Source organism: Triturus cristatus, chromosome 2_2 (assembly GCF_964204655.1).
Source record: "Triturus cristatus chromosome 2_2, aTriCri1.1, whole genome shotgun sequence".
NCBI classification, from domain to species: Eukaryota; Metazoa; Chordata; class Amphibia; order Caudata; family Salamandridae; genus Triturus; species Triturus cristatus.
Genome location: NC_140582.1, coordinates 493,573,741 through 493,599,645, shown reverse-complemented (window position 1 = coordinate 493,599,645; position 25,905 = coordinate 493,573,741). Strand labels below are relative to the sequence as shown.

At 48.9% G+C, this 25,905-nt stretch overlaps 1 protein-coding gene across 1 annotated transcript in view; it reads right to left on the bottom strand.

Moving 5' to 3' along the window:
• Positions 1-25,905, bottom strand: part of SMARCA5 (SNF2 related chromatin remodeling ATPase 5) — a 433,972-nt gene that overhangs the window by 100,366 nt on the left and 307,701 nt on the right. The window contains exon 21 of the mRNA XM_085641606.1: positions 24,633-24,751. Within this exon, the coding sequence (XP_085497732.1) occupies positions 24,633-24,751 (119 nt within the window). The remainder of the gene's footprint in view (positions 1-24,632; positions 24,752-25,905) is intronic.

The following is a 25,905-nucleotide window of genomic DNA, read 5'->3' as shown; positions in this document are numbered from 1 at the left end:
TAGCCAGCCCTGCTCGCTGCAGCATCACATGAGCTCTTCAGACCAGCCATATGTCTTGCAGCTCCAGAAAATGTATGTAGTGGCACTGCTCTTCCAGAGACCAGAAGAATCTGATCTTTTTATCTAGGTGACCTGCCCGAGTTGACACATCCATTAACATGGACTTTCAAAGAACTATTGTGTGCTGCATGTATCAGTCATCCACCACAGGAGGTTCTGAGCCAGGTAACATCCTGTCAGATCTTGTGAATATCCAGTCACCTCCAGGCCAAAGTCATAGGACCCCAAATCTGCCAGGTTACTACAGCACCACATCAAGGTTGTACTGTTTATTAGAGATTGGATCAACCTGCCTTGATAAGAGGCAGAAAAGCCTTGACGGCCAAAAAGGACTCACAGCTGCAGAAAATTGATTTGGAACTCACTGCTTTATCAGAGACCAGTCCCCTGATGTCTACATCATCCATGTGATTTCCCCAGCCCAGAGAGGAGATCCATAGCACCTGTCATCCACCACTGAAGGCCCTCAGCTGCATGGTGTATGCTGTCTGAGAGGCACCTCATGTGCTGGGTCCACTGAAGTTCTGACCTGATAATGGGCATGGGACACCATCAGAACACACAAGGCCAGAAACCTTATAACCATTAGGATTGGAATAAATACTTTTACCCAAAACATCGAAAGCATGGCTTGAAGTTCCAAACTTGTAGCACAGGCAGGGGGCCTTCAGGCCACAGTGCCTAGCAGGATCAATTGAAGTGAATCCTCAGCAAAAGACAGATAGCATTTTGGTTCACTGATGGAGAACCCCAGGGAGGACAGCAAAAACACCATCACTTGTAGGTGGTTGTGATCAGCTGAGACGAGCTAGCTTTCAAGAGAAACTTATTGAGATACAGGAATACATGGATGCCCGCACCAACAGAATGGGTGACTAACAGCAAAAAGACCTTTATGATCAGAGTCAAGGCCAAGGGGGCAGCATGCTCAATTGAACATTTTCTGTCGGCACTACAAAGCACAGATACCACCAGTAGGACTGCAAGACCGGCACATGGAAGTGCACTTCCTCCCAAGTTCAAGGACATATCCATCCCAAGGAGTCAAAGGCCAATAGAAACTGGATAAGCATCACCATTTTAAATATCACCTTTCTGGGAAAAGGCAAACTGCTTGAGGTACAAACTCTCTCAATCTACAGTCCTTCTTGCGGACCAAGAAGCATTAAGAGTAGCAACTTGTGGCCCACTCTACCTTAATTTGCCCTCGGCAAGCAACAGCAGCACTTGCAGGAAGTAGCTACAGAGAACGCACCGTAGCTCTGCTGTCTTTTATGCATTCTAGAGCAAAGTCTGCCCTTTCCTCGAATAGCCATCAAAGGGCATGTCTATTAGTGAAGCTTGGAAGTCCTCAGAAAATGTACTGACAAACTTTCAAGAGTGACATCAGATAACGCGGTCCATAGTGAGGGCAACACAATCAATAGTGGTAATGCCAGACAGCAAAACATACTTAGACGCATGCTGGCCAGCCTGTACCATTTTTGCAAAGGAGTGGAGAAATTCTTTGACCGGGCTAGAAAAATCTCACTTGCAAATTCCCAGAAAGCACAAGTGTAAAAGAGGCATACAGCTTTGAGTGAGCTAAGCACAATGTTAGCCAAAGACAACATTTTTCCATAGTACCAAATGTCTTCGATTAGGTGTCCGGTGGTGCAGTGCATTACAAGGCATAGGTCGACAAACTGGGCAAATCATTGGCAAGGTCAAGCAAAGAGTTGACCAGGCCACCATGAGTGACTAAGTTATACTTCAGGCCTTGGAGAGCATCAGAATTGAAAAAATACTGTCTCGAAGGCAAGGGAACATGAGTAGAGGCTGTCCCATGGTGACCGTATAGAGCAACATGGGATGCACCCTAGTTGAAGTTGGATAGGATAGTAGATTCTGTACCTGTTTCCTTTGGAGTAGAGGGCAGCACAGATACAGAAACCGCAAGCAGAGCTGTCGAGGAGGAAGCCAAACATGGTCAGCTGGTGCGGGGGAAGCACCCCACTGGCAGAAGTCTAATTAGGGGTCCCAAAGGATTCGTGGGGCCCAGAGGTGCACCAGAGAGATCCAGAACCATCTTGAAGAGTTGTGGTATGGCCTCCTTGAAGGTCGTAATCCGCTGCAGACCAGACTATAGCCCAAGGAATTCGGGGCACACCGGCTCTGGCCCTCAAATTTGTTAAGTTTTAGAGGTCTAAACCAGGATCGGGTCAATCAAGATCAGACAATGAGACCTCTCCCTATACCTTCAGCATTGGGGATGCCAAGAGTTTTGTTTGGAATTGTTTTTTCATCTCGACCGGTCTTTGAGAAGGACTTACTCTAAGATGGTAAACATAAATGACATTGCGACTTTAATAAAAAAGAGGAATTACTTGCTTCTCATACTCCACTTTATAGAGTTTGGTTCTTACCCGATGACTGCCTTAGGATGCAGAAGGGAGCATTTGTCACAGGAATTGAAATTGTGTGTTTAGTGCTGAAACCACAAAGGCAGATGCTGTGTAGGTCTTTGACAAATATTTGTGCACCAAGTGTGGTGTACAGCCTGTCGTCTTGGGGAGAGGGAGGCGATAAGGGGTGCAACAATTCTGCACACATTCAAAAGGTTATGAAAAACGTCAGAAAAGGGGACCAAATGAGTAAATTGGGAAGCTCTAAATCTATATTAAAGGGCAAGGAAAACAAACGTGCCAAGAGGCAGGGGTGGAGCCTATAAACAGTGCCATGTCAGGTGATGGGACATGGTAGAGCGGAGTTGAGAAGCCAATGGCACCACCAGTTAGCTGGCAGGGGGTAATGTAAAATGTTGCCTGATACAGTCTTGCACAAGGGGAGATTGAAAACGGGAGGAATCTACAGTTAGAAGTAGCCATCAGAAATAAACGAGCATCAGTATAACAAGGGGCCAGCAAGTTATCTGCCGCCGCAATCTTGGTCATGTTTGATCGGATGAAAAGTTTGTGTGTAGGAAAGAAGGTTCCGCTTTCATGGTTACCCCCACTTTTTGCCTGATGTCAGTATGTTTGGACTGCAGTTTGCTGGGATTCCGCTAACCAAAGCCCAAGCTTCTATGCGCTCTCTCCCAAAAGGGCTTTGATAAGTACTTCTGTACTTCCACAATTGGCTACTAGTGTACCTTATTAGTCCCTAGTATATGGTACTAAGGTAGCCAGGGATTAGGTAAACCAGGGGGTCTCCCATGGGCTGCAGCATGTATTGTTCCACCCACGTGAGTCCACTTAAACTGACTACTGGCCTGCCATTGCAGCCCGTGTAAGATGGTGCTTGTACCCCACAACAGATACAAGTTTCCTTATATCGGCGGTCACTGCACTAAAAACTTATAAGTCATGCAAATGTTAGGCCCTTCAGTCTGACGGCAGAGTGCTTGGCTACAAGTGTAAGGGTGCACCTGAATGAGCAGGACACCCCTACAAACCCCAGAGTCGATTCTCCAGGCTTTACAAGATGCCTATATAATGGCTGTGCTGAACCTGGTCATGTTTGGTATCAAACATGCTGGAATCATACCCAAACACAGATTCCGGTGTTGGAGGTACGATCCATGTACTGGGGGGCTCCTTAGGGTACTCCAGGTGTAGGAGGCTGGCTTAGTATATGGTGCACACTTAATTACACACAAACCATATGGTGATTTTAGTGGTCTTAGACAATCATAGAAAGCTAAGTTGTAGCTGTGGAGAGCAGCCTTCAGGCTTAGCCCAGAAAGTGTTAAAAAGCTTGTTTTACTTCAACTGTAAACATGTAAGTAAGCACAAATACACAGTGGTCTTCAGGGGGAGACCAAACCATATACTTAAGAAATGGAATGCGAGCTGCAACTGAAGTCGTCACTTGGACCGGAAGACTCAGAAGTGCTGGAAACACAAGGAACCACCCAAGGTAATTACGCCAGAACCCCACAGAGGTTGTGTGCAGAGTGGAAACACAGCTGCGTACGCAATGCAAGTCAATGGGAAAGTCGCAGTTGCACTTTTCAAGAAGGACTCTTCCCAGTGGACCCTAAAGAAACCCCATGGAAGACAGAAGGATGGACTGTCACCCCAACCGTGGCTACCCCAGGAACCAGGATACCTACACCTAGGGAAGCCGGGTGCATAGGTGCAAAGTGACGTAGGAAACCGCCGTAGACCACAATGGAGGACTTAAGAACAAATGCTGCTGGCGAAGAACGTGAAGGAGTCCAGTTGAACCCAAGGGCGGATTCTTGAAGAGGAGTACCTGCAAGCAAAGGGGACAGAGTCTTTGCCACTCTGAAGTGACCAGGAGGTGCAGAAGATCAATGACCACCTATGACAGAAGATGCAGGAGTGATGACCATGATCTGGTCGCTGCAGCAATGAGTACCAGTCGATGCTGTGGAAGACCAGGAGCCATTCATGAGCTGTCCCAAGTCGGGAGTAAAGAACCAGGCGGAATTGGTGTCCGTCGGGAGCACAAACCAGAATTGGCAGCAGCAACAGACATGGTAAATGAAGGTGCAACATTGAGACCAACAAGGTGTGAGAAAGTGGCTCTGTATATACTGTTCCTTAATAGGTACAGGGTGTACAGAGTCCACAGTCCCCCAGGGTTGACAGAGGTTAAAGTTAGATATAACCTTACTCTCTAAAGTGGTAGCTTGGTCGAGCAGTAAGGCAGTATCAGAGGACAGTGTAAAGCATTTGTTGTACACACTCAGTCAGCAAATGGTCTCACACTCAATAACTGAACTCTAGGCCAATAGTTTATATATATAAAAAAAATATATGCTGGTTTTATTTTAGAACCAACAATTGGATTTAAAATATACTCTCTCAGAATGAGATGCTTTATATAAATACTTTTGCAATATGCAATTGACTTTTGTAAACAGTTACAAGTGGTTGCAATAGGCAACTCTATTTTAAACAATGCATTGAGCTCACGGGAAATTTCAAGTTATTTGCAACAGATTACTTTTAGGATTACTTTTGGAGTTCCAGGACTGGATCCTAGATTCAGTCCTGGGTCAGTACTTGGGATCAAGTGATGAAAGTCGACTTAATTACTGTGATGATTTTTAAACAATATTTAGCTAATTTAAAAGTAGACACTTCGAAAATATTCCAAAGAAAACAGTCAATGATTCCCTATGGAAGAAAATTCAAGTTGCAGGTACAGTATGTTCTCGTTACTTTTGTAATCTAGTACTGGGTGCCTAGACTCAGTACTGGGACCTTTATCCAAAACAGGTAAGTAATTACGTTTTCAGGTATTATACCATTTTTAAAGAATATTTAAAGATTGCAGAAATTGACACTTAGAAGAAATTTCACAGAACAACAGTCAATGATTTCCTATGGGAGAAAATTGGGTTACTGGTAAGTACAGTTGTAAGTATTTTTCAGAGACAGTGCTGGGCACCAAGATCCAGCACGGGGAGCTCACCTAAGAGCAGCTGAGTATTTTCGTTTGTTACTCCGCTGATTTTTGGTGAATATTTTAAGATTTGAAAAGTCCACACTTAAAAGAAATATCAGGAAAAAGCCAGTCAATGTTACCCTGTGAAGAAAATAGAGTTATCGGTTTAAAGGTAAGTACTCGACTGGCAGAGTTAAGGTTCTAGGCATAGACTCAGGGGTCCCCCAGGGTCAGGTAGGTACAGTTGGTTCAACCTCAGCGACTCTAGGGCGGCCGGGTGCAGAGAGAGTTAGGCCCAATGTTATCCTATGAGGGATAGGGGGGCCTTGGTTGGTGTCTGCTGACTAGCAAGCCACACGGCTGTGGGAGCTGGGCTCCTGGTCACTTACTCAGGGCAAGTGGGGAAGTAGGTAGGTGTAGAGGTTGCACTGCCAGGGCCACTCGGGCGGCTGGTGCAGGGTGCTTTTGAGCCTTCGGGCACTCAATTGATTTCAATGGAAAATCTCCGGTTTAGAATAAGACTGCAAGCTCGGGGACGAGGATTCTTCAGGTGCCACCACCACTTCGAGAGGTAAGTTGGGTAGTTGGAGGATAGGTAGGTACCCCGGGATTGGGCACAGGGGGACGCGGGGCGCCGCGTGCAGGGGTGCCTTTTGGTGTTGGGAAATCTTACCCTCTGTTGATCGCGGTAGGGGGGGCACCTTGTTCTGAGGCTGCAGGCTTCTTCAGGAGCGTCGAGGGAGGTCCTTGGGTGCCGGACTCGCGGTCACAGTCGCCGTGGGGTCGTCACCCCGGCACTGGCCAGGCTTGGCTGGTGCAGAGTGTGCTGGGTTCGCGGTTCCGGGCTGCTGCCAGGGATTAGAGGTAGGTTTTGAGTAGAGCCTCTACTCATGGGAGTCCCAGGGGCTTAGAGCCAAAAGGTAGCCAGGTCCTCCGGGGTTTGTGAGGTTGCTGGCCACAAGAGATGCCGGGTTGGAGCAGGAGCATGTTCGAGGGTCGACAGGCCGGTAGGGCTGTGGCCAAAGCAGTTGGTGTCTTCCTCTTCTTAGCAGCTGCAGGGCAGGTCCTCTTTCTTCTTGCTCTTCTTTTTATTTTGGAATCTGGGGAAGGAAGGTTCAGGGTGACCCTAAATACTAGATTTAGGGGCGTTATAGGTAGGTGAAGGGGTGGGTACAGCCCCTATCCTGCCTCTCTCCTGTGGGAGGGGGGGCAGTAGCCTAATCCTGATAGGGTAGTGCTTCCCATCTTCAAGAGGGCTGCAGTGGCCTGGGGAAGCTCACAGAGGCGGCATGCCTTTGAAGCTTCCCCCTGCCCATCCTGGGGGAGGAGATTAAGCACCTCGCCCAGGATGTGCATTGTTGCAGGCCCAGGAGAGCAGGGGCTCTCCCACCCAGGGGTCCAGCAACATGTCTGCTGTGTGGCAGCCTAGGCAGCCTCAGAGCAGGCGTGGATTGTAGGTTAGGTTTAAGGGGGCATCTCTAAGATGCCCTCTGGGGTGCTTGGTACATTAAACCCACACTGATGCCAGTGTGGGATTTAATATGCTGAGGAGTTTGATACCAAACTTCTCAGTCTTCAGTGTTGCCATTATGGTGCTGTGGAGTTCGTGTTTGACTAGCTCTCAGCACCATGTACTCTTGAATGGCAGCACTGCACTTAGTGTTCAGGAATGGACCTGGGTACTGTAGGAGCACAGGGCTCCTGCGCCCACACCATTGGCATAAGGCACCCAGCTAGAGGGGTGGCTGATGTATGCCATGGCAGTGTAGGTTATGGGCATGGCACACAGATGTGTGCCATGTCGACTTTGTTTTGTCTTGCACCCAGACACCCAGCCTGCAAAGGCAGTGTGTGTGTGTAAGGGGACAGGGCCCCTAAAGGTGGCACATTGAGTGCCTTCCCTGGTCACAAGGCCCTGGGTACCTAGGGTACCATTTACCAGGTGCTGACATGTGGCCAGGGTTTGCCACACACACACACACTGCCTTTGCAGGCCGAGTGTCTGGGTGCAGCACAAAAATAAAGAGTTGACATGGCACACATCTGTGTGCCATGCCCATTACCTACACTGCCAAGGCATATGTCAGCCACCCCTCTGGCTGACTGCCCTATGCCCATGGTGTGGGCACAGGAGCAGGAGCCCTGTGCCCTACAGTACCCAGGTCCATTCCCGGGCACTGTAAGTGCAGTGCTACCATTTAAGAGTACATGGTGCTGAGAGCTCGTCAAACACGAGCTCCACAGCACCATAATGGCAACACTGAAGACTGGGAAGTTTGGTATCAAACTTCTCAGCACATTAAACCCACACTGATGCCAGTGTGGGATTTAATGTACTAAGCACCCCAGAGGGCATCTTAGAGATGCCCCCTTACAACTAACCTACAATCCACCTCTGCTCTGAGGCTGCCCAGGCTGCCACACAGCAGACACGTTGCTGGACCCCTGGGTGGGAGAGCCCCTGCTCTCCCGGGCCTGCAACAATGCACATCCTGGGTGAGGTGATAAATCTCCTCCCCCAGGATGAGCAAAGGGAAGCTTCAAAGGCATGCCACCTCTTGGAGTTTCCCTAGGCCACTGCAACCCCCCACTCTGGCGGGAAGCTTGGCCGGAAACCCCATACAAGGACAGGGGGTGTGCCAGCCTGCCCACCCCACCCCTCAAGTGGGGGAGGCGAGGTGAAGCACATCTCCAGGCTCTCGCCATCTTGAAGATGGGGGGCCCTACCCTATCAGGATTAGGCTACTACCCCCCTCCCACAGGAGAGAGGCAGGATAGGGGTTGTACCCACCCCAGGACAAGGACCCATTGGTCGCTGGCCTTGACCTACCTGTAACGCCCCTAAATCTAGTATTTAGGGGCACCCTGAACCTTCCTTCCCCAGATTCCAGATTCGAAAAACTACAAGAAGAGCAAGAAGAACAAAGACCTGCCCTGCAGCTGCTAAAAAGAGGAAGACACCAACTGCTTTGGCCCCAGCCCTACCGGCCTGTCGACCCTCGAACCTGCTCCTGCTCCAGTGCGGCATCTCTTGTGGCCAGCAACCTCAGAAACCCCGGAGGACCTGGCTACCTTTGAACTCTGATTCCCTGGGACTTCCATGAGTAGAGGCTCTACTCAGAACCTTCCTTTCACCCCTGGCAGTAGCCCGGAACCGCGATCCCAGCCCACTCTGCACCCGCCAAGCCTGGCCGGTGCCGGAGTGAACTAAACCCACGAGGACGACCCCACGGCGACTGTGACCCCGAGTCCGGCACCCAAGGACCCCCCTCGACAATCCTGGAGAAGCCTGCAGCCTCAGAACAGAGTGCCACCCCAACCGCGATCAACAGAGGGTAAGATTTTCCAACACCAAAAGGCACCCCTGCACCCGGCGCCCCACGGCCCTCTGTGTCCAATCCCGGGGTACCTACCTATCCTCCAACTACCCAACTTACCTCTCGAAGTGGTGGTGGCACCTGAAGAATCCTCGTCCCCGAGCTTGCAGTCTTATTCTAAACCGGAGATTTTCCATTGAAATCAATTGAGTGCCCGAAGGCTCAAAAGCACCCTGCACCAGCCGCCCGAGTGGCCCTGGCAGTGCAACCTCTACACCTACCTACTTCCCCACTTGCCCTGAGTAAGTGACCAGGAGCCCAGCTCCCACAGCCGCGTGGCTTGCCAGACAGCAGCCACCAACCAAGGCCCCCCCCCATCCCTCATAGGATAACATTGGGCCTAACTCTCTCTGCACCCGGCCGTCCTGAAACCGCTGAGGGTGAACTAACTGTACCTACCTGACACTGGGGGACCCCTGAGTCTATGCCCAGAACTTCAACTCTGCCAGTCGAGTACTTACCCTTAAAACCGCTAACTTCATTTTCCTCATAGGGTAACATTGACTGGCTTTTTCTTGAAAATTCTTCTAAGTGTGGACTTTTCAAAACTCAAAATAATCACCAAAAATCAGCCGAGTGACAAAAACGAATTTACTCACCTGCTCTTAGGTGAGCTCCCAGTGCTGGATCATGGTGCCCAGCACTGACTCTGAAAAGCACCCACAACTATACTTACCTTTAACTCATTTTTCTTCCATAGGAAACCATTGACTGTTTTTCTGTGAAATTTCTTTTAAGTGTTGATTGCTGCAATTTCTAAATATTCTTCAAAAATCGTATAACATCTGAAAACGTAATTACTTACCTGTTTTGGATAAAGGTCCCAGTACTGAGTCTAGGCACCCAGTACTGGATTACAAAAGTAAAGATAACCTACTGTACCTGTAACCTACATTTTCTTCCATAGGCAATCATTGATTGTTTGCTCTGAAATATTTTCTAAGTGCTAACTTTTAAAATAGCTAAATATTAGTTAAAAATCATTACAGTACCAAAGTCGACTTTCAACAGCGAATTCTGAGAACTGACCCAGGACTGGATCAAGGATCCGGGCCTGGAATTACAAAAGTAATCTATAAAGTAATCTGTGGCATATAATTTGAATTTATCATTGAGCTCAATGTATTGTGTTTAGAAATAGAGTTGCCTACTGCAACTACTTGTAACTGTTTACTAAAAAGTCTATTGCATATACAAAAGTATTTTTATGAAACATCTCCTGTCGAGAAAGTATATTTTAATTCCAAGTGTTGGTTCTAAAATAAAACAAGCATATATTTTTTATATACAAACCATTGGCCTAGAGTTCAGTTATTGAGTGTGTGGAACCATTTGCTGACTGTGTGTGTACAACAAATGCTTTACACTGTCCTCTGATACTGCCTTACTGCTCGACCAGGCTACCACTTTGGAGAGTAAGGTTATACCTACCTTTAACCTCTGATAAACCCTTGAGGTCTGTGGACTCTGTACACCCTGTACCTATTAAGGAACAGTATATACAGAGCCACTTTCTCACAGGCATACCATGCAAGAAAGATGGTACTTTCTCACACAAGGTCCAAGGGACTCACCAATTGCAGGAGAGTTAGAGCAGGCCCCAAGCAAGTAGGGGAGACCACTGAAGCCAAAGACGACCCTCAAGAGGGCCCACAGGCCGAAGGCACAGGAGTCGCAAGAGGACCTTAACCCTAGTAACGAGTTCGCAGAACGGTGAGGATGGGTGGGGCGGTAAGGAATCTATCAATAACTAATGTCTCTTACAGATATATCGTTACACAAGTAGTAACTTGTGCATCTGAAAGACATGTTAGTGATAGATTCCTTACCTTAGAATAGATACCCCAGCAATACCAACCCCGGTGGTGGGTCTGCGAACAAATTACACCAGAAAGTCACTGAACAGAACGGCCAAAGAAGCCATCTCTCCGGACTAGACTGTCAAGGCAGTAATGCTTGGTAAACGTGTGCAGCGAGGCCCATGTAGCTGCCTGACAAATGTCCTGCAAGGGAACACCACGTCCCAAGGCAGTAGTGGCTGCAGTTGCCTTGGTAGAATGGGCACGCAGCCCCACAGGAGGCGGCTCCTTGGCCAAGGAGTAACATACTTTGATGCACAGAACGACCCACCGCGAGATGGTTCGTTTGTGCACGTCCCGACCTTTTTTGGCGCCCACATAGCCAACAAAGAACTGGTCATCCACCCGCAACTGCTGTGTACGCTTCAGAGCGCAAGTGCACGTTTCGGGTCCAGACGATGGAGCCTCTCCTCCTCTCTTGAAGGAGGCGGAAAGAAGGTGGGCAAAGTGATGGTCTGCCCGATGTGGAAGGGCGTGACAACCTTTGGCAAGAAAGAAGGATGGGTCCTCAAAACCACCTTGTCTGGAGTAACAGAAAGGAAAGGAAGTTTGGAAGAAAGAGCCTGGAGCTCACTCACTCTTCTGGCAGAGGTGATAGCTACCAGGAAAGCAGTCTTGAGAGTGAGAAGACACAAAGGACAGGTATGAAGGGGCTCGAAAGGAGCGCACATCAAAACGAGATTCACGTCCCACTGAGGCATGATGAACGGCACGGGAGGAAACGTGTGTGTAATGCCTTTAAGGAAACGGTTAACAACCGGAGACTTAGAGAAGGCTGATCAGGAAGCTGGAGAAAGGCGGAGATTGCAGAAAGATAACTTGATAGTGCCCAGAGCAGAGCCCTGCCAGGCCAAGGAAAGCAGAACAGAAGAACTTCCGAAAGAGGGGCAGAAAGGGGATCCACAGCCTTCGCGGTGCACCATGCCACAAATTTATTCCACCGACAGGCATATACCGTTTTAGTGGAGGGACGCCTGGCTGCCAAGATGACATCACAGACTTCGGGAGGAAGATTAAAAGCTGTCAACTGTCGCCGCTCAATCTCCACGCGTGGAGGCCCGTCCCCTGCTGCTGTGACAGAAGATCCTCCCGAAGAGGCAGATGGATCGGGTAGAGGACCGTCTCCTGCTGCTGCGACAGAAGATCCTCCCAAAGAGGCAGACGGATCGGGGGATCGATCGCCATGCTGAGTAGCTCTGGATACCAGTATCTTCGTGCCCAATCCGGAGCCACACGGATGACTTGGGCCCGGTCGCGCCGAACCTTCTTCAGCACTCTGGGCACAAGTGGTATAGGCAGAAAGGCGTACAACAGACCGCAACTCCACTCGCGACGAAAAGCGTCGCCGAGCAAGTGCAGCCTTGGAAATTCCAACGCGCAGAACTGATGACATTGCGCTTTCTCTTCGGTGGCAAACAAATCTAACGAAGGCTCTCCGCACTGCTGAGACCTTACGCCACGTCCGAGTGCAGATGCCATTCGTGATCCACCAAGCACCGGCGGCTGAGTTTGTCTGCCCTGGAGTTCAGAGAACCTGCCATGTGCTGAACCACCAAGGTAATGCCTTGATGTTCCAGCCATGTCCAGAGGCGCAGAGCCTCCTGACATAGGTTCCAGAACCCCACCCCGCCCTGCACGACACTTCCTCGGACAGAGGGAAGGAATGCCTTCAGTGCAAGTCGGATTGCCCGAAGCTCCAACAGATTGATATGGAGCCGGGACTCCACCGGAGACCAGAGTCCTGATCTCCACCTCTCCCAAGTGGCCTCCCCATCCCAGGAGGGACGCATCTGTCACCACTGTGTGCTCTGGTTGGGGAAGGGAGAGGGATCTGCCATTGACCCAATCGAGATTCATGAGCCACCACTGCAATTGTCGTGCAGTGCCCTCCGAGATCTGGACATGATCGGACAGGTTGCCCTGATGCTGCGCCCACTGGAACTTCAGGTCCCACTGCAGAGCCCGCATATGCCATCTGACATGTGGCACTAGCAGGATGTAGGAGGCCATCAGGCCTATTAGCCGGAAGTTCACCCTGACTGAAACCCGGGACAGAGGCTGAAAGGTCGGAATCAGTCTGAATATCCCAGACTCACTGCTCGGGAGAATAAACCCAAAACAGCGTCAAATCCAGAACCGCACCGATGAAGGGAGCTTCTGAGAGGGACTGAGGTGCGACTTCGGCACGTTGATTGAGAACCCCAGCAAATGCAGGAGGTCGGCCGTAGACTGAAGGTGGGTGACGACTGCCTGGGGTGAGCCCGCCTTCAACAACCAGTCGTCAGGGTAGGGGAAGACTGACACCCCCGACCTGCACAGATAAGCTGCAACCACCGCCATCACTTTCGTGAACACCCGAGGTGCGCTGGTAAGGCCGAAGGGGAGCACGGCAAACTGAAAATGCTCCTGGCCTACCGTGAACCGCAGGTAACGCCGGTGGGCCGCCAGGACGGGAATGTGATAAGCGTCCTGCAAGTTCAACGCTACCATCCAGTCTCCAGGGTCGAGGGCAGCTAAGACCTGAGCCAGACTCTGCATCTTGAACTTCTCCTTCCGGAGGAAGCGATTGACGTCCCGGAGGTCCAAGATAGGACGCAGACCCCCTTTGTCCTCCTTGGGGACCAGAAAGTAGTGGGAAAAACAAACACTCCCTACCTCCGGTCCAGGAACGCACTCTATGCCCCCTTGGCCAAGAGGGCTGTGACTTCCTGTCAGAGAAGAGCCAAGTGATCCCCGACAAGCAGTGGCACTGAGGTGGCATGGCAGGAGGGGAGGACTGAAAGGGAAGGGAGTAACCGTGGACGATTATCTGCAGCACCCACTTGTCTGATGTAATCTCGCGCCAGTGAGGGAGGTGGTGGCGGATCCTGCCACCCACCGGCATGGGGTGCTCCCCGAAGCTGAGATTAGGAGGGTTTGGAGGTGGAAGCAGCGGGGTGGAGGTGGACGGACCCACACGCTGGTTCCCCGCACCTGCAGAAACCGCGACCCCGGCTGCGCTGGGGCTGGTTCTGCACAGGCTTAGGGGACAGGCGCGCCTGACTGCCTCTACCTTGGCCACGAAAGGAATGAAAACCAAGAGAGGCCAAACTCTTAGTAGAAAGGCACAAGGACTGGGACGTAGCCCGCGAATCCTTAGAGCGCTCCAGGGCACTGTCAGCCTTGTCGCCAAACAGGCGTGTGCCATCAAAGGGCATTTCCATGAGCATGCTCTGGACATCGGGCGAGAACCCAGTCGAACGCAACCAGGCGTGACGTCGCCACAGTTGTAGAAATCGCCCTGCCCAAGGAGTCAGCGGTGTCCAACCCACACCAAATGGCGAACTTAGCCGCATCCTTACCCTCAGCAATTGCCTGAGAAAGGACAGCCTGCACCTCCTCAGGACACTGAGGCAACACCTGAGCAACAGAATTCCACACCGAGTGAGAGTAGTGGCCCAACAAGAAGGTGGTGTTCACCGACCGCAGCCCTAAGCTGGCCGAAGAGAACAACCGCTTCCCAAACTGGTCCAGCCATTTAGAGTCCTTATCTGGTGGGGCCGTAGGAAAAGCACTCTGACGTAGAGGCCTGAATTACCAGGCTCTCAGGCGTAGGGTGAGTAGTCAAAAAGGCAGGGTCACCGGGCGCTGGTCAGTGGCGCCTGGCGGCGTTCTTATCTACCGGGGCCCCGGTGGCCGGCCTCGACCAAGTGCCCAAGAGAACGTTGGTAAGGGCGTCATTGAAGGGAAGCTCCGACTAAGTAGACACCGTCTGGAGCACCTCTGTGAGGAGGTTGGTCTTGAGGGCCACTGTGGGGAGGTCAAAATTGAGGTCCTCAGCTGCCCGGAGGACCATTGTGTAAGAGGCACCTTCCTCCATAGTAGGCGGGGGTGAACCCCGGGTCAGAGGAGACAACGAGGTCGCCTGCCTCCTCCAAGTCGTCCACCCAATCCTGCTAGAAGTCACATTGTAGGGCAAGAGGGTCCTCGGACCCTTCCCAGTCTTCATCCGCCTCTGACGTAGAGGTGGCCGGTCGCGGCGCGAACGACGTCGGGATTGGCGCCGGGCGGGGTCAGACCGGCGCAGTCTCCCAATGCGGATCCCAGGCCGGAACAAAACGGCCCTGGAACTGGGGCAAGGGAGGAATAAACGGAACCCAGTGTGGCGCCGAGGGCGGCGCCAAGGCCGGAAACGCCGCACTTCGTTGCGCAGAATCTTGTGGCGCCGGGGCTGGCACAGGTGTTGCAGGCGCTGGGCCAACAGGATCTGGACACAGGACCGCGGGGCTCGAAGGCAGTCCATGGTAGCAAGGAATTCTTGCACCTGTTCGGGAGTCGCCGACGGACCAGGGTAGGCCGCGGGACTCCCAGGCTCCAAGGGAGCCGCCGGGGCGAAGCCCCTGTACCCTTCGTCTGCCTCCGGGGAGAGACGGGGGGACGTCGGAGAGCGAACACGCTTCTTCGACTTCTTTTTATGGCGTCGCTTACCAGCATCCGAAGGCGAAGACTTGGAGCCTGAGGAGCGACAGCTCCAGTCCCGCGAGCGGTCCCAGGAACGGCCCCTGGACCCGGACCTCCAGCAACGTCCTACGCCGCTCCCGCAAGGCCTTGGGGGCCATGGCTCGACAATCCCAGCAGTCCCGGGAGTCGTGGGCGGTTTCCAGGCAGTAGAGGCAAACATCGTGGGGGTCCGCCACCGACATATTCCGGCAACAGGCCCCACAGGACTTAAAGCCGGGCATCCCTACGTGCACCAGGAGAAAAGAGAGGAGACCAAAAGTCTCAAAAGAGTAGTCAAAAAGTGACTAAAGATACGTGCTCAATCCGGATCTGCATTTGTTGGCGCGGAAAAATAAAGAACAGACGTCAGAGCGCATGGGTGGTGCCCAAGTAGTCTCCGTGTCGTCATCTCGGAGGTTATGACGCCAGTGACGGACACGGAGTCGCACAACACCACGTACTGACGCGCAGGGGTACTGCTAAGTGAAACTTTCCGGATCCAGTCTGACGCCTGGGGATATTCGAAGGTAAGGAATCTATCACGAACGTGTCTTTCAGATTTGCATCTTTAAGTTCTCGCACCTTCCTTTTGGAGTCTTAATGGAAGGATGGGGTGGAGTCCTGCTTCGCTGTCTGCTTGGACTTACTGGAGGACTCTGAGCAGGAAGTGGAGCAGTCAACAAAACAGCCCTGGGACTGGGTCAGTGACTGAGTAGGATCTGCATGAAGTCAGTGATTACTTCTGCTCATCAATCATAGAACTTCACCTTCCAAGCTCTAATCAGCCTCCTAAAGTCTCAGCACATCTTGAATTCCATCTTTTTTTACGCTGGCTACATAGTTTCCTAGTGTAGGGAAGTAGATTATTAAGTTGTGTGGTAATGAGACCTCACCATGTAAGGAAAAATCGTTATCAGGTCCAGTGAGGTTTCTTTAATGAAACCCTTAGCTCAGCCCTAGATAGCTGGGGCACAGAGAAGTCAGGCTTAATCAAAAGAACAAGCGTAAAGCATTTAAAACAGAAACAAAACCAAACACAAAAATAAACCTACTTTTATTTATATATGTAGTATTTTTATTTTCTTAAAATCAACACCAAATTGACGATTTTTCAAAAGGCAAGTAATTTACTGTTGTTTTTTTGGGAAATGCAAATGAATCGTAACAAGTTTAGCAGTTTGTTTTTTACCAACTGGACAGAACGGCAGCCAAGCAAAAGCAGCAGGCAGGTGAAGATGTGATCGTCATTTGCTTCACTGAAGAGGTAAGCCCTTTGAATCGGGGCCATCTGTGGCCACAGCCCTTTAGTCATTCTGCTGGATTAGGTCACACCTCCCACCAGCAATTTTTTGTTCCCTGTTCCTGGGAGCACTTCACACTTACTGGCAGGGGGCAACATGTTGCCTCAGGTGACAAAGGTTGCAGCTAGACAGAAAAAGCTACCAAAGGTTTGGCTGACAACGTGGTGACTTTATAAAGTAAATAAACTGTCAACTTAAATCCGATCTCAAAACCGAGCTGGGTTTAATGTAACAGTTCATTTAATGACTTGGAGTAAGCTCAATGGTGGTCCCAATGGAAATTTGCACTTAGTATGGTGGCTAGCGAAACCCAATGTCAACTGATGGGATCATCGGCTTTGCTACAGTGAAAAAAAAAAATCTGCCATGCCAAGAAAAAAAAGGTACACACCCTTTTTAATATCAAGCACTGACTGATGGGACACCAAGGCCTGCTGTAGGGGTGGTTCATTAATATACAATTATGATCATACAAAAAGAAGTCCTTTCCTACACCTAGCACACTGATGAAAAGTCTTGGAGTTGTCAGAAGACTAACAAGTGGGGAAGAGTTGCTCCATATTAATTTTGCAAGGCTTGGAAAGAAAGAAACCAGCATCAGCACACAGGGCTGCTGCTTATATGAACCTCTCCTATGTCACTTTTGAGGCTGTATGGCGTTCACACAAAGCTGCATAACACCACCTACCGACATGCAAGTGCAACTGCTACAAAATTCTCTTGATCTCATCTGATTGGGATATTTTCTAAGGTGAGGAAACTTCAGTTAGAAAAATCCAGCAGAAACCAAAAGCACAATCTTTCTTGGCCTTCTTGACAATGAACATAGCTTGAAGGAATGTTTAAATTCCTGTACTACAGGGAGTAATGTCCTTAACTCAAGAGGAATGATGTTCGACAGTTCAATGGCCCACAGGGCAGACACCAATCCTATGGTGGATGAGGTACTTTGCCTTTGATATAACTGAGCCAAGTAAGTACACCTCTTTGAATTCACTGGTCTCTCATGGTAGCAAGGGCAAGCAGCCTCAAGGAGATAGAGTAGGGAGGCATGAGATTACAGCTCAAAAGAAACAAAATGATGTATGGTCTTGCCTGTGTTCCCCAGTGCAGTTTATTTAGTTAAAATAAATGCTACAAAACACAATTAGGGTCTTGGAGGGTTGTAATCTTGTCTGCAATCTTAAGTGAGGCACAACGTTTCTTGGAGTATTTCCTCCCCACTTTTGGAGCTTCCTAATCTCTTTAGCACCTGGTGTATATCATGGGCAGAGTCACAGATTAGGCACAGATGCAGCCAAAGTCTACATGTGATCAAGTCAGTCACTTATACCAATTTGAGTTTACTCCGCACAAGTTCATTCAGCTGTCTCTCGTTCCACGCTGTTAGGCCCACTATTACCAGCATTACCGTATTTGCACTTCTGGCTGGGCGGCACATTCAGAGTTCCTGCTCCTGTGGCAACCATGGCAGCAATCTATTGGAACTTGACTGCTGTGTGGGATCAAGGTGACAAGCTCACAGTCTGTGGCAGCAGCTAGCCGCTTCCCATGTTGGGTGCACACAAGTGGTTAGATTAAGCAGGTGGGTCATCAGCGAATGGTCATCTTTGGCAACTGTAGCCTCTGGGATGATCAGGGTTCCACATCAGTGGAGACAAATCACTAACTCTAGTCGGCAGCACCAGTCTTAATCTCACAATAGAATTCCGAATAACACAACTTGGGCACTTTCGCCTTGGTGCAGTTCACAACAAGAACCACTTAGGAAGTCCAGGGGACCCCTCCACAGCACTGATTACTCCAGAATTTGCTTACTTGTAGTGGTCTACTCTCTCTGGTTGTTCCTTACATCAAGTATATGTTGAGATTCTCCTGAAGTGCCAGACACAATCCTTCCCACCTCTCAGCCAACAGTCATCTAGGCAGACCCTCAGCTTGTCCAACAGAAAGAACAGGGTTTAAGTGATGTTCTCCAACCTCTGTAAGACTGGTTGTCATGCAGACATCAGGACTGGTAACATAGCAGTCCTTGAAGTGAGTGAGCCCCAGTGTACTTGGTCATGAAGCATTTAGAAATGGAACAAAAAGTGTAGTATGGATCCCATTTTTATACTTATTTTCCAAACTGGGCATGTGGATCCACTGTAAGGTTTCAGAACTGGTGTGGGCTGATTTTCTTTGAAATTATTTTTCTGGATGCTCCTTCGACAGCATTTGTGCAAGGTAATGGCTCTCACAGTAGGTTGCAATGGTGCTGGCTCAAGTAGGTGTGCCCAAAGAACAAGCTACTTACCTTCAGTAATGCCTCATCTGGTAGAGACTATATAGCTGCAGATTCCTTTCCTTAGAATTACCCCAGGCGTCAGACTGGACCTGGAAATGTTTCGTGAGTAGTACCCCTGCGTACTGTAAGGTGGCATTGTTTGGCTCTGCGTTGCGTCATCCGTGCCGGAAGCGATGTGTGTGATGCCTACATATGTGCCACCACATCGAACAGAGGTCAGTTTCTTTTTGCGACTTTCCACACAAGAACCACAGAGCCACGAACAACACCGACCACTGGTGTGATAAACAAGGGCCCTGAAAGGGCAACAGCAATGTCCCTAAAAATACTATTCGCTGGGAGGATGCGTGGGTCAGTAAGGAATCAGCGGCTAGACAGATTCTCTACCAGATAATGCGTTACCAAAGGTAAGTAACTTGCTCGTCTGATAGAATTCTAGCTGCAGTAACCTTAGAACAGACACATAGCAATATCTACAATCTAAGCAATCTAAGCAATTTTACAGTAAAAAGCACTGCAGAACCCCACGAGCAAAATGCCCATCCCTACGGACCTGATTGTACAAGCAGTAATGCCTTGCAAATGTGTGCAGAAGCCCACACTGCTGCCTGGCAGACGTCCAGGACCGGAACTACGCACGCCAACGTAGTGGTCGTAGTCTTGGCTCTGGTTGAATGAGCCTGCAAGCTCTCAGTGGGTTGCTTCTTGGCTAATGCGTAAAAGATTTTAATGCCGAGCACAATCAAACGGAAGATGGTCTTCAGCACGGCCTTTCCCTTTTTCGCTCCGACATACCCCATGAAGAGTTGGTCATCCACCCCAAACTATTTTGTGTGGTCAAGGTAGAACACTCTTTTTGGGTCCAGACAGTGAAGTTGCTCCTCTTTCCTGTAGGGATGTGACATGTGTAAAAAGTAGGCAGAATGATGAATTGGCCTACATGGAAGGGAGGGACTACTTTCAGCAGAGAAAACTCTAGTGCAAAAAACAAGTTTATCTAGGTAGATGCTGACTTATAGAGGCGGAGATGACGAAGCCTGAAGCTCAACAACCCTTTAGACAGATCTTGCCACCAGGAAGGACGTCTTGATGGTAAGAAGCCAGAAGTGAACAGTTGTGCAAAGGCTCAAAGGGTGCGCACATTAGAAAAGCTAGGACTAGATTAAGGTCCCACTGATGCATGAGGCAGGGCGAAGGTGGAAACGTGTTGCAACCCTTTCAAGAACCTATTTATAAAAGGGGATTTCAAAGAGATAGCTGATCTGGCAGCCTTACCTACTACATCCAAAAGTCTATTCCTGATCTGGTGGAGTGGTAGAATATGAACAAGGCAAATGAAATTGTGACTGTATGGCAGCAACAGTTATCGCATAGTTAAAAATGTTGCCGCATTTGACACTTAATCCATTATCTGTTGCATAATCTGTAGATTTTAACAAAATAAAATGTTTCTAGTTCAAAAGTGTAGCAACAAGTGTTTCCACGAGGTCGAATGCCCCTTGTAAAGCTTGACCGATCACCTTCCTGCCGCTTGTTGCTATATTTGGGTGTTAAACCGGTACTAATGAGGTGCAACCAATGCCCAGGCAGTGTTAAGTATAAAAATGACAATATAATGAAGTAGTCTAATCATAAAATGTGCCGCATTGCGCCACATATTTGCATTTTCTTGCAACATAACTTACTCAACCCTGCTGCATTATTTGACCCTTCCCTGCCACATATTTTGGCTCTTCACCCTGAATAATTCCAGTGGCCCAGATTATTAACAAGGAATCCAATTTTGAACTGGGGAACATATTGTGGCATAAAACGTCTCAGAAAAATCATCATCTGGAACCCTTAATTTCTCCTAGCTCTGCTTATGGTGATATTCTCCCAACAAAGAAGTGGAAAGGACTAAATGGTAGATTACAAATGATATAGACCTGAAAAATGACTTTGGTGTTGCAGAGGTCATATGTTGGAAATGGCCCTTTTTGCAGGGTTATCCCCAAACTTTTTGCTTCTTCCTCCTATTTTTTCCTGACCTGTTTTGTTGGTTTTAGGACTCTGGGAACTTATCACTGCTAATCAGTGCTAAAGTGCATATGCTCTGTGTAAATGGTGTTATGGATTGGTGTTTCCAGGATTGGATATTTGATTTACTGGTTAGTCCCTAGTAAAGTGCACTGAGTGTGCCAGGGCCTGTAAATCAAATGCTACTAGTGGTCCTGCAGCATTGATTGAGTCAACCACGCGAGTAGCCCTGAAAAAGGTAACTCAGACCTGCCATGTCGACTTGGCCAGTGCAAACACTCGCCAGTCCCTAACCTTCCCTTTTCTTACATGTCAGGCACCACTAAGTTCGGCCCAAGGTAACCCTGTGGGCAGGGTGCAGTGTATGTGAAAGGTAGAACATGCCCTGGTGTGTGTGGCATGTCCCGATAGTGAATTGCAGCCAATTTAGTTTCACTATTGCAAGGCTACCTGTTCCCCATAGGACAAAATGAGGAGTTAGTTACTAACATCTTATAAACATAACTGGCCTGGGGAATTAGGTAGGGAAATAAAGTTTAGTATGCCTGAACTCAGAATCTAAAGATGCATCTTTTAGTGAAGGCGATTTTTATATTCGGTGTTTGAAAACACCACTTTTAGAAAGCAGGTATTTTTTTGCTCAGTCATCCTGTGTGCCTCTGCTAGAATGTGGATTGCTAGTCTTGGTTTTGGATGACAGAAGGCTGGGGAGCAGGAGAGAGAGAGAGAGAGAGAGAGAGAGAGAGAGAATTGATACTTGTATAGCGCACTACTCACCCGCAAGGGTCTCAAGGCGCTTGTACGAATACCGCTGTGGAACCCATCCTGGCTTTCCCTGTGAGGCGTCCACTCCTGGGCACCCTCAAGGTGGAGGCCAGGCATCCTTAGCGTTGTGGGGGCCGTTGTGGAGATTAAGCAAGCTATTGCCCAGAGTTGCAGAGTGGGACTCCATGATTGGAATGGCACCGAGGCAAGAATTATCAGGTCCGTGGAATTTTGAGCCCAAGACCCGCTGAGGCGGGGAATTGAACCCTGGTCCCGGGCTAGACCTCTGCATCAGGGTCTGCCGCTCTAATCATTGAGCCACACTTCTCCACTGAAGGAGAAGTGTGGCTCCAGATAGTCTAGGTGGGTCAGAAAAGGGATGAATAGACCTGGGCTGCAATTGGGGAAGGGGGGAGGAGATTTCCTTGCACCTCAAAGGGCCTGGTCTGCCTCTGACAAGGCCGTCTCCACCTCCTGCCAGGAAGTCACATCAGAGAAGGAAGAACTGGTTCTGGCTGGGCACAGACACTCTCTGCCTAAGAGATTAAAGGATTTTGTGATATAAATAGTGGGGCCCAGACCCCTGAACTTTAGAACTCTTTTGGCCGGAAAAGCTGTGAGGAGGAACTACCACTTTGCTGTGTGCTTTGGTGTGTTGGCCTGCAGTGGCTGCTTCTGTCTTGGGCAGTGAAAGGGCTGGACTGAACTATCTGCAATCTACTTTGTGAGTTTCTCCAAGGGCTTGAGGTAGAGCTTGCCCCCTGTTCAAGAAGTCTCAGGAACAGCAAAGACTTCAAGCTCTTCTGCCCTCAGCACTGGGGACTGTGTGTTTTGTGCTGCAACAGAAGAAAAGCAACCAGACGACGTCTACGACGCCACTGCCGACTCAGTGTCCTGAAGGCACCACAGAGGGCACCGCGACCCTGGTTTCACCGACACCACCCGCTGCCGCCACCACTGAACCACTGCTCGCACCGCGGCCTGTGGGCACCGCAACGCCTCGCTTCACGATGACGCCTTGGTAACCCCGATGCTCCACGCCAAAATCTACGCTGCTGCTTGCACCGTGGTTCAAGGGCACTGCTCGTAAAGGTACACGACGCACCACAGCCTTGGTCTACCGACTGCATCGACTTCAGTTCGACATCCGATGACCGCGCTTTAGCAAGGATGACGCAGCTGCTTGCACCGTGATCTGCCAGCACCGCGACAAGCACTGCATTCATTTCGCACCGTGACCCTAGTCTCACCGACAACGCCATCTGATGCCGCCACCGAGCCGCTGCTTACGCCGCGACTTGAGGACACTGCACTTTGTACCGCTGCACTTTGCACCGCAGCACCAGACACCTGCTGACGCCAGCGCTCCTGAATCCAACAGAGAGGAGATCGATCTGCAACGCGTGTGACTTTGAGGGCCCCAGATGACCCCTGCACCGACCTCCAGAACCGACGCTTGTGGACTGCGTGTATTCGAAAGCTCTACCAGAGGTTGCCGACGCTCTGCATTTCTAAAAGGTACTGTTTGCGGGTCTTTCCAACTCAGATTTGTTTGTTCACGATGCTGTGATAGCCCCGGACAGAGCTATCGACATCAAGGAACTGTTTCTCAAGTATATTTTGGTAACCGAAGATTTTTTAAGTACTGTATTGTGGATTTTTATCGTTTTTGGCCTGGTCTTAAGTTTATAAAAATATTGGATATTTTTCTAAACTGGTGTGGTGTCCTTTTGTAGTACGTACAATGTATTACTGTTGGTTATGTGCAAAAGCTTTACACACTGCCTCTAAGATAAGCCTGACTGCTCATGCCAAACTACCAAGGGGGTGAGCAGGGGTTATTTTAGGAGTGTAACTCCCTTATCCTGACTAGAGTGGTGGTTTCTGCCTGGCTTTGGCACATGCCCTAGCCTACCAAAAATCCCATTTCTAACATCATATTTGTATGGTAAGTATCCTCTTTCTTCACCAGGAGGGAGGCCACTATGTAAAACTTTGATATTTAAATCTGCTCCAAACAAGCTACCTTTCTTAAGGCTGATGAAGAGGTTCAATGGATGCAGGTCTTGACTTAAGTTACGGTTTGTGGACAGCCATTGCCAGGAATCCAATACGACAATGTGGCAGATCGTTTGAAAAAGCCACTGTATCATCTTTGGTATCTCAGACATCGAGCAGAGGATCTAGGCTGCTAAGCCTTAAGCATTGTGTTCCTAGATGTCAAGACTAACTGAAACTGCACAGTACATGGAAATGGCCATAATGAGGTCACCATAAAATAGTGGGGATCTACGCATTACATAGTAAAGTAAAGATAGGGAAGGCATTAATCTTGGCTCTTTACAATGGAAGCCTAGAATAGTTAACAGTAACTCTCAGCCAAATATTATCCTGAATTCACTGTGCATCTCACTCTTCATAAAGTATTGAGGCAAAATGGGCACTAAGCTATAGTGTGACGCACTTAGGCAATCATACAAAGCACTCAACGGAGGCACAATTGCCCAAGGAATGTTAGCATTGGGACTGGCAAAAATTGTTGGTGGAAAAAAAGCTAAACCTCACATTTCCACCACATAAAAAGATTGAAGTCGCCAAAAACTCTGTTAGGATTTTGTATGATTTTCATATAGGCTTCACTCAAAGGCAAAGCCTAGCGAAAAGAAATTCTTACTTATGCAGCATGGGACTGCACAGAAGCAGTCACAGAACTACATTGTGGGACTCTGCAGCAGCCTTTTAAGAGGCTGACTCAATTTCTTTACTAAAGTCTGCATGCTCATTTTCAAAACAGAAGTTTAGGAAAAATTATTCTCACTATAGTGATTGGCAGTGAAGTTATTATGTATTGCAAATAACAAAAACTTACATTCTCATTGTCAGTTATTTAATCTCGGATTTAGATTGCTCTTTATAAAATCTTTTAAGACCCCACATATGTAGACATTCTAGTGTTATAATATTAAGGAATATGTTCTGATGGATAACTTGCATTTCCAGGTACAAAAAACTGCCAAGGCCAGGTGGAGCAGTAACATAATGGATAACTATTCAGAACAATTTTTATAAAAATATAAATTCAGCATACCTTTGTGTCAAGTGCTTTTTTAATGCTAATTCTTCTTTGAATTCTTGCTTCTCCCCTTTCAATTTGAGCCATTATTTTTTCAATGTCTTGGAGTTCATTGCACCTTTCCCAGAAGACCGCTGTAAAATAGACATATGTTATGCCACATTTCCTTGGATGGAATTAAAAAAATCTTAATACAGAAGTAATTGACACAATGCGAGCTCTTACCTCATTTTGGTGATTTAGTCAAAGCAATAAATCAGGCTTGTTGCAAGGCCATTCAAAGTACAGCACTGGCATCAGGAGCATGCAACAATTCCAGAGCCCAGTGTGGCTGTCATACAATCACAGTATCTGCTTTTACCAATTAATGCATTTTAAAGCAGATGAAGACTACTGGAAAGACCATGCAACCAACTATTCCCAGTATTTATCACATTCAATGTTAAGAATAAGCTTAATGTGATAACGGGTCCATTTCTCAAAATACAGTAAGTTTTGCGTATCTGAGCATGCATTTGTAATGGGTAACATTAAAACAGATCTAAAAATTGAATCAGTATGATTTCAGCAGAACTAGAAGTTTGAAGGCTTTGAAGTGACACAGAAGAGTGGGCCTTTGCGCGTGCAGTGATCTACCAGCACAAGCCATTGATTAGTTCCATCGCCATTTACCATTTCACCACAGAAGTCACGTAAAGCCATTTACTGCCATGTAAAAGTAAATGTAAATGTATGTGTCTTGTAAAGCGCACTGCTGCCCTGAGGCGTCGTGGCGCTGTAGACCGCTGGGGAACCCGTCCTGGCTATCCCTGTGAGATGCTCCCTCCAGGGTATCTCCAAGGTGAAACCAGGCATCCCCGGCGAATGTGGGGGGCCGTTGTGGAGATGAGGCAAGCTAATGCCCAGAGTTGCCGAGTGTGATCCCTGGTTAGAGTAGGCACCGAGGCGAGAATTATCTAGTCCGCTGGCCCTGGTCCATGACCCTGCCGCGTTGAGAATTGAACCCTGGTCCCGGGCCGTCCTCTGCTTCCGGGTCTGCTGCCTCTAACCAGTGAGCCACACCACTCCACAAACCACACCATCAAACCAGTGCTGAATAAACAGTCAATTTGCCAAGAGCAACACTATCCTTAAGATGAGGGCAGAGGAGGATGCTTTAAGGGAAATCGATGGGACAGTTCTTGATCTGGACAGAGAAAAGTGTAAAACAGCATGTGCTCCCTGCTGCTGAGGAAAAGAAAAAAAACTTCCGCCAGCATCTCACTTAGGTAAATTTTGCTTTACAAGC